The 8,787-nt window shown below is 59.2% G+C and overlaps 1 protein-coding gene across 1 annotated transcript; it reads left to right on the forward strand.

Annotated features, from left to right (window-relative positions):
* The first annotated feature begins 694 nt into the window (after positions 1-694).
* Positions 695-6,247, forward strand: LOC101938182 (avidin-like). The gene is made up of 4 exons (XM_065598557.1): positions 695-849; positions 2,121-2,328; positions 4,148-4,268; positions 5,924-6,247. Exons 1-4 carry the CDS (start codon positions 778-780, stop codon positions 5,955-5,957), a joined length of 435 nt encoding a protein of 144 aa, XP_065454629.1. The 5' UTR covers positions 695-777; the 3' UTR covers positions 5,958-6,247.
* Positions 6,248-8,787: the final 2,540 nt, after the last annotated feature.

The following is an 8,787-nucleotide window of genomic DNA, read 5'->3' on the forward strand; positions in this document are numbered from 1 at the left end:
TGTCCTGCTCTCACCCTCTCATCCTGCTGCGGCGGCTGCCCACGTGCTGTCTCCTCTCTCGCCCCGGTACTGAGGGTGCCTAGTGCCGTCCTGATTCCCCATCCATGAGCCACTCTTCCAGGCCCTGGTATTTAGGGTTGTGTCGCTGGCAGCCTGTGCTGTCGCAGGGTGTAATTCACAGTCGTGTGTGTTCACAGAAACCGCCCGGAAATGGGCCCCATTTCCCTGCGCTGCGCTGAGCCATGCTGCTGTTCGTACACATTCCCAGAGCCCCCCAAGCAGCTCTTGGTTCCCAGGGGGCCGTTACTGCCACCTTCGTCAGTCAATTCTCGCACTGCAACAGCCGCAGAACCTCTGGACTCCAGAGTTACATCTGGGCCTCAGAGCCCAGCGAGGAGCGAACCTGATGAGCCTCTGCACCAAAGTGCTCTCAGCCAGGCCTGGGCCTGGTTCCATCGCTTCACACGGACTCAACAGACGCTCCGGGCATCAGGGTACCGAGAGAGCGACAGTCCTGGACTCGCGTTCGGTAAGAAGTTGCACATCACTGCCCAGGTCACACGGCCCTTTTCACTTTCTCTTTCTCTTCCTGGGAAATTAACCTTAAGCAAACAAAATATCGATTTGTGTAAACAGCTGGTCAGCAAGAAACCAGTGCAGGTGTCAGCCCCACCTGTGTTAAGGGCTATAAATAGTGCCCGGAGTGGGAGCCCCAGACACCAGTCCCTGGAAGGAGACTCACCTGGCACCTGCGGGCAGCCTCCATTCGCAGTAACAATGGGGAAAACAGGCTTCTCTCTGGTCCTCGCCTTGGCTCTTGTGACCCTCAGCACCTCTTCACAGGAAAAGGTACTGGGCAGGGTGAGGGGCCGAGGGGGCTGGGTGAGGGGCCGAGGGGGCTGGGTGAGCGCTCTGGGGTGTCAGGCTGGGCAGGGAGCACTGAGAGACTGAGGGGAGCGATGGGCGATGGATCAGACACTGCAATGACCGTGGGGAGGTGAGGGCAGGGTGGGGCCTTTTCCCACGCCGGGATTATGCTCTCAAGGGAATGTCTGTCTGTCTGTCTGTCACAGCAACATGCGGGCTGAACGCCGCACACCCCACTCAGTCCAGGCAGGTTATTTCCTTGTGGCGAGAATTCTCGTGCCAGACAATAAACGCCCTGAGGCGGTGGCAGGGCCAAGCCAGGGAGCCCCACCGGTGCCCGAGGCACACGCTCACAAAGCTCTAGCCACCCGCGGGCACCTGGACCGTCTCCCTGAGGGAGCGGCCAAGCAGGACACTCAGTGCAACGGGCGGGAAGCAGCAGGCTCACTTTTCAGAGCTCCGCGTTATCCCAGCCAGCAGAGTTAAAACAAGACTGAGCAATTCCCTAAACTCTGAAACCCCTTTTCTCCTTTGAGAGCTCCCGGGTCTCAGCTCCCAGCTCGCGGGGCCTGTCTGCCTGAGCCGCCGGGGGCTAGAACTGGGCAGATATCACTGCTGCTTTGCCTGGGAATTCGCCTTCTCAGAACAGAAATGTCCCAGGCCAGAGTCACTATGGAGACTGGCCTTTCTGAGCAGACTTGGCAGGGGCAGCTCAGCTGCGGATCCATCCCCGGGCCATGGGGGTACGACCGGGCAGACGGCACCCAGAGCACCCCCGGGTGGTGCCAGAGACAGCACATCCCTGATGATTCGCTGCTGCACTTGTCCTGTCCTCGTGCCCAGCAGTCCCAGTGCAGACCTGCTCCGGGGAACTGGGAGAGGCGCCAGCAGCAGGGAACTGACACCTCTCTAGGGCCCATTGGGGCCCTGCTGCTCCGGGGGGACAGACAGCTGCTGTCTCCCCTGCCTCCGAGACACTCCCCTCGTTGTGTGCGGGGAGGGGAAGGTGGGCTGGGGACGGGGACCGGGTGCTGTGGTTGGGAGGGTTTTATTTCTGCTTTTCACTTTGAAGTTGCAGCATGAGACAATCACAGATAGAAATGGGGGGGCGGTTTCCCTCAATCGCCAGGAGTCAGAACACAGACCCCCTTTGTCACTGGTCGTCTTCTGCTCTCGGGGTCACGGCCTCAGCCGGGCGTCTGACCCGCCTGACCCCCCCACGCCCTCCCTGCTGACCCGCCCCCCCCTTTCAGTGCATCCTGTCTGGAACCTGGCGGAACGAGCTGGGCTCTAACATGACCATCTCTGCCGTGAACGAGGCCGGGCAGTTCTCTGGGTTGTACCACACAGACGTGTCAACCGCAGGAAAGCAGATCCTCGTGTCGCCCATGAAAGGATCCCAGCAGGTCGACAACCAGGAGCAGCCGATCTTCGGGTTCACTGTCACGTGGCTGGTCTCAGGTATGTGGCCCAATGGCTTCGGGGACCGGCGCGGGGGGGTTGCAGGGAGAGGAACTCGGTGCTCAATGGATAGGCTGAAATCCCCCCAGCTCCACCTGGGGCAGTACCCGGCTCCCCCCCACATGTCCTCTCCTCTCCCCTGGCTGCCTCCTCCTCCCATTCCTTGCCCTGCCTGTCTCAGGTCGCCCCTTCGGCCTGGCACTGCCTCTGTCCATGTGCCCAGCAGCCTCCCTCCCCCGCTGAAACCCTCTCTCCTCTCCCCCTCCGGGCAGGGCTCTGAAAGAGCTGTGAGACATTGGGAACAAAGGACAGGGACGGCCCCGCCCCTGCCCTTCCTCTGCCCTGACCTCTGCCACGGCTCCTCAGTCCTTTGCCTCCTGCAATAGCTGCTGCCAATTCTCTACTCTCACAAGAGACACCGGAGACTGTTCTGAGTAGCCGGGAACGCGTCACGTAGCTTGGAGCTGAGAACTGCCCAGCTCGGTGCTGCCGGCTGCCCGACCCGGCCCCTGGCCAGCAACCCGCTGTGGGTGATCCGGCTCATCACGGAGCAGGATCCTCCCCCGCCCCCCGACACTGAGTAACTTTGGTTCCTGCGCCAAAGTCGCTGCCGTCGTCACACCGCCTCTCTGGGCGGGGAACAGCCGTTTGCCCTGGGACACTTCCGTCCCGGTGGGGCACGTTTTGGCAAAGTGGTTGCATTTGCCACGTTGTCGACATTCTTGCCCATACGCAGGACGGCTCCTTACAGCGAGGCCACGGCCACATTGAGAACAACCCTTAGCCTCTCTCTACACTACACAGTATTGAGCAACACGGCCGAGTCGCTAAAAGTCGGGCAGTGTAAACGCTGTTTGTGCCGACAAAAGTGCCGACAAAATACTTCCACCCCCTACGAGCGGGGTTCGCGTTGTCGAGAGGAGAGTTCTGTCCATGGTGTCAAAGCCTGTCAGAAACATTTAATGATCTCACTGCACCCCAGTGGGAGGACAATGGCATTACCCCAGTGACGGGGGGGAAACTGAGGCACAGAGATTAAGGCCAAAATTTACAGAACGCCCCAGGAATTGGGGTGCCTCAGCGGCTGGGTGCCTAGCGTAGGACACACAGGGCCTGGTTGGTCAGACGTCCTGAGCACCTGCAGCTCCCACTAACCACGTGCAGCTGTGAGCGCCGAGCACGTCGGCACACCAGGCCTGGCCACGTGATCTGGGGCGCTCAGCTATCTCCCTGGGGCCCAACCTCCAAACTGATTGTGACAATATTGGAACAATCAATTAAATGCACCGTCGCATCTCCTCCCAAATCCTCTGACAGCCGGACGGGTCTGTCTAGCTGGGTCTGCAGCCGCACAGACTCTTTCCAGGAAGTGTCCACTGTCGCCCTCGCATGATCTCAGCTCCAGCAAAGGGAGCCCAAGTGCCGGCTCCCTGTGAGTCTGACCCATGCAGCGGTGAAACCCCCGGGGCTGGTGTGCACCAGGCGCTTCCCTGGAAATGGTCCCCGTAGCCAAGACCTGTGAGGTCAGAGCTCCTGGGGTCCATCCTGGGCACTGCCAGTGACTCACTGGGGCCTTGGCCGGTCACTTCCCTTCCGTACGAGATCACTGTCCAGCCCCACCTCCCAGGCTCGGCGTGGTGCCTGGGACGTGCTTGTGAGAGAGACGTGCAGGAGCGTGAGATCATCACACGACTGGCACTCAGAGCACTCCCTCTCCCTCCCCACGCTCGTGGGCACTGTCCGGGGACACCAGGGCTCTGGGGGTCTCGGGCCGAGTGTCGCTGACTTTCGCTCTAACTCCTGTTCGATTCCCTGGCAGACTCGACAACCGTCTTTGTGGGCCAGTGCTTCTTGGATGATCAGGGGAAGGAAACTCTGCAGACCACGTGGCTGCTGCGAGAGAAGGTCAAATCTGCAGAGGATAACTGGAAAGCAACCACGTGAGTGACTGGGAATCCTCATTCCCCGGGGAGCAGAGAGGTCTATGGTGGTCTGGGCTCCCCGTCCCAGCCTGTGTGGAGGAGACTCAGGTGATGGGGTGGGGAACAGTCCTGTGGCCAGAGGAGACAGGCACTGGGCTGCAGTGGGGCAGCAGCGTGTCTTCCCCAGACGCTCCTGCACTGGGCATTGGGAGCTTTACCCTGCCAGGGAGGAGAAGGAGAGAACACAGGGACAGGACCATCAGAAAAACCCCAGAAGTCCTAAGCCTCCTGTAGCGTTGGCCGAGAGGCCGTGAATTGTGTCTGTCAGCGCCGGAGCACAGCCCGCACTGGGAACAGGAGCAAGGCCTCTGCACGGGGAGCGGCTTCAGCACCAAAACTGTCCCCAAGCCAGGCCCCGGAACAGGCTGTGAGTCTCGCAGAATCCTGGACATGTAGGGCTGGAAGGGACCTCGAGAGGCCACCTGCTCCATCCTGCCAGGCTGCGACAGGACCACGTACACCTAGAGCGTCCCAGACAGGGCGTGTCCCACCTCTTTGCTCGAGACCTCCAGGGATGGGCACTGCACACGCTGCTTGGTAGCCTGTTGCAGTACTGCCTGATCGGTAGAGAGCTTTTCCTAAGAGCTAACCTAACTCCCCTTGCTGCAGAGGGAGCCCATTGCTTCACGTCCCACCTTCAGCCGACGTGGAGAACAACTGATCCCCGTCCTCTTCTAACAGCCCTTAACATATTTGCAGACAGCCGTCAGGTCCCCCCTCGCTCTTCTGTTCTCAAGACTAAACATGCCCAGTATTTTTACCCTTTCCTCAGGTTGCCTTTTCTAAACCTTTGATCGTTTGTTGCTCTCCTCTGGCTCCTCTCCAATTTCTCCACATCTTTCCTAAAGTGCAGCACCCAGAACTGGCCCAGTCCTCCAGCTGAGGCCTCCCCAGCACTGAGGAGAGCGGGACAATCACCTCCGGTGTCGTACATGCCACGCTCCTGTTAACACAGCCCTCGATTATAGCAGCCTTTTCCCCAGCTGCATCACGCTGTGGGCTCATGTTCAGTTTGTGCTCCAGTACGCGCCCAGCTCGCTTTCAGCAGTGCGATCTCCTAGCCAGATAATCCCCACTTTGCAGCTGTGCACAGGATTTTTCGCTCCTGGCTGAAGTACTTTGCACTTGTCTTCTTTGAATTTCATCCAGGTGAACTCAGACCAATTGTCCAATTTCTCAAGGTCGCTCTGGATTCTAATCCTGCCCCCCAAGTGCTCCCAGCCCCTCCCAGCCTGGTGTCACCCCCACATTGTATAAGCCCACTCGCCAAGCCATTGTTCAAGTCATTAAGAGAAACATTGATTAGCTCCGGTCTCAGGGAGCCCACAGCCACGCTGCCTCCCTGGGCTGGCGGCTGGGTGCCCCTGTGAGGTAGCGCCTGTAGGAATTGCCTGCCAGCCCCTTACCTGCCCCTGCATGGCGCTGCTGGGACCCCCGTGAGATGGAGCCTGGAGGAGGGGCGTTCCCCAGACAGCGGTGCTCAGCACTCAGGCCGGGCGCCCTGGGGATGGGGTGTCCCTCTTCGGGCTTCTCTCCTCAGGCTCATGCACCTTCTGCCCCTGCCTCCTTTCCCCCTGCTGGGCCAGTAACCACAGCTCTGCGCTTCCCCGCAGGGTTGGCACAAACGTTTTCACCCGGATCAAGTGACGGAACGTGGGCAAAGCCGTGAGGAGCGACGGTGTCCGGTGACCCAGCAGCACCGTGACCCCACTCTGCAGCCCCAGGGCTCCTGCCTCCCCCCCCCCCCACGTCCGGAATTGTTCTGGGGTCTCTCGAGAGCGTCTCACCCGGTGTCAGGACTGTTTGCTGGGCTGCAGAGGCGCCGTCTCTGTCTCCATCTCCCCTCGCTCTCCGGTTACCACCCGAGAATCGCTGCTCGTGCCCCAGACGCTGCAGTTTAGTTCCTTTCCCAGTAAAGCTCTAGCATGGTAAGCAAATGAGTCTCTGATGTTTTTATCGCTCTTGGCCCTTGGGGTGAAGCTGTTGCTGAGACGTGATTCCCACCTGCCCCTCTCTGGACTCCCTGGAGGTGCCGGATTCTCTCCCATGAGCCGGGCCCTTCCTGGGACGCCCCTTGGCAGGTTCATCCCCCTGGCTCGCTCCTTTGCTCACTGCCCGTCGCTCTGGTGGCTCTAGCCAGGGTCTGTGGGTGCAGCTGCCCCCACACGTACCCTGCCCAGGTGTGCACAACCGCACATGCTGTCACGGAGTGTGGGGGACTCAGGCCCCCGTCCCCCCGGCTTCCTGCGATTCACCGTGACTCTCAGCCAGCCAGTAAAGCGGAAGGTTTATTGGATAAGAGGAACACAGTCTACAGCAGAGCTTGTAGGTACAACCAGGACCCCTCAATCAAGTCCTTTTGGGGAGTGCAGGGAGCTTAGACCCCAGCTTGGGGTTCCCTGCGTTGCACCTCCCAGCCCAAAACTGAAAACTCCCAAATCCCTCCAGCAGCTCTCCCCCCTCCCCTCTGCTCCTCCTCTCCTTTGTTCCGGCTCCCGGGCAGAAGGTGTCACGTCCCCCACCCCCCTCCTGGCTCAGGTTACAGCTCAGGTAGTTCAATGTAACTCCCAGGCTCCATTCCCAGGGCAAACCCGCCCCGCTCCCTGCTCCGTCACACATGCACCTGACATGGCTGAGACAGAGCACAGCCAGCCCCCGGAGCCTGGAGACAGCAGGGAGGCACAAGGATTTCAGGGGCGGGGACAAGGCAGCCTGTTCCCGCCTGCCTGGCAGGGGGCTGCCCACTCCCTGCTCACAGTCAGGCACAGCTGGGTGAGGGAGTCTGGTTACAAGAGGACGAGAAAGGAGAGGAGAGGGGCTTCTACTGTCTTCTGGGAGCACCTGTCTGATGGGGAGGATGCTGCTGAGTGTCCTAATTACATGTCTGCCGAGCTGAGCCGAGCCAGCTCTAGAACGGTGAATGATGCAGAGTGTGGGGGCTGGAGAGGTCACAGCTGTAAGCAGGGTGTGAGTGAACCATCCCCTGACATCCAGGGGGGAGCTGGGGGGAAAGACTCCAGGAGCAGACCGTGTTTGCATAGACGCACCCACTCGGCCTAGGTGTGCGGCAGACAGATGATTCCATGGGAAAATTGGAACGAGTCCAGCGGAGGGCAACACACAGACACGTTACAGTCAATTCCAAGCAGCCCGGTGAGCCGGTCCCTCTGGTCGGGGATTTTTATTCCTTTCCCCAGAGCTCAAAGTGGGGTGGGACGCGGGTTTTCGCACATCCCTTTCATGGGGTTGGGGGGATCGAAAACAAAGTCCCCTCTTCAATTATGTTCTCCAGCGGTTCATCTGGTGTCTACGGCCTCCTGCTGTTGGGCGGGGGTGACAGCCCTTGTGGTTCACTGGTATGTCCCACTGGGTAACGCTCCTCTCCTGACTGGGGGTTTCCAGGGCCAGAGCAAACCCTTCCCTGTTCCCTATAGCATGGGGTGCAGCTATTACCAGTGAGATCAGTGCCGGCAGCAACTCGCACACAGTTCATAAAGGCCAACCAGCAACCACACTGTAGTTAAGTATCAGGGGGGTAGCCGTGTTAGTCTGTATCTACAAAAACAACAAGGAGTCCGGTGGTTCTCTCACCAGTTCTCCACTTGCGAAGTAACTCCCTGCTCTCCATGTGTCAGTATATAATGCCTGCATCTGTAACTTTCACTCTATGCATCCGAAGAAGTGAGGTTTTTACTCACGAAAGCTTATGCCCAAATAAATCTATTAGTCTTTAAGGTGCCACCAGACTCCACACTGTAGTTAGTCACTGGCTGCGTGGGTGTCTCTCTGTGTGCTGTCCCCACTCTGTGCACAGAGCCGACACCGCAGACCGCGATCGAACCACCCAATGAGACCACAAGATGTGGTTTGTGGCGAAGGCACCCAGCCGGGTTTACTGCCGACAAAGCACGGTATTAGTGCCCTATGCATTTACAGGTACACTTAACCCATGTTCGCCCGGGACAATGCACCAGGTCAGTGAATGGCAGGACTTTCCATTCCCCCCTCGGCTGGCCAAAGACCCCCCCTCTGAGACCCCTTTTTATACACCGATACCAACAAGTTACGTATTGCCCCTGTGACGTGGTTAGCTACCACCCTTTGCCTTGTACATTTTGGATCGATCACAACCTCTCTATACACCCCCCGTCATGCTGACCTTAGCTTTAGGAGAAGTCAGCCGGTCCCTGTTATCTCTGGGGAAGGTGTTTGTACGCACGGGGCATCAGGGTGTTCTGGTACCACTCTTCTGGAATGTGTTTGCGTGAGTGTCCTGTGCCTAGCACTGCTCAGGAATGTGTGTTTGCAACGCCAGCCCTGCCCTTGCCAGGTTCTGTGAGCTTGCTCGCAGGCAGGGCCTGACTCCTGCTCACAACCTGACTGTTGCTAACTTTGCTTCACATTAGCAGGGCCTGACTAGCACCTTAGTTCAGGCCTCCTACCCGGCCTCTTCTACCAGGCCTCATGTCTCCGGCTC

Source organism: Chrysemys picta, chromosome 6, assembly GCF_011386835.1.
Source record: "Chrysemys picta bellii isolate R12L10 chromosome 6, ASM1138683v2, whole genome shotgun sequence".
In the NCBI taxonomy this organism is placed as follows: domain Eukaryota; kingdom Metazoa; phylum Chordata; order Testudines; family Emydidae; genus Chrysemys; species Chrysemys picta.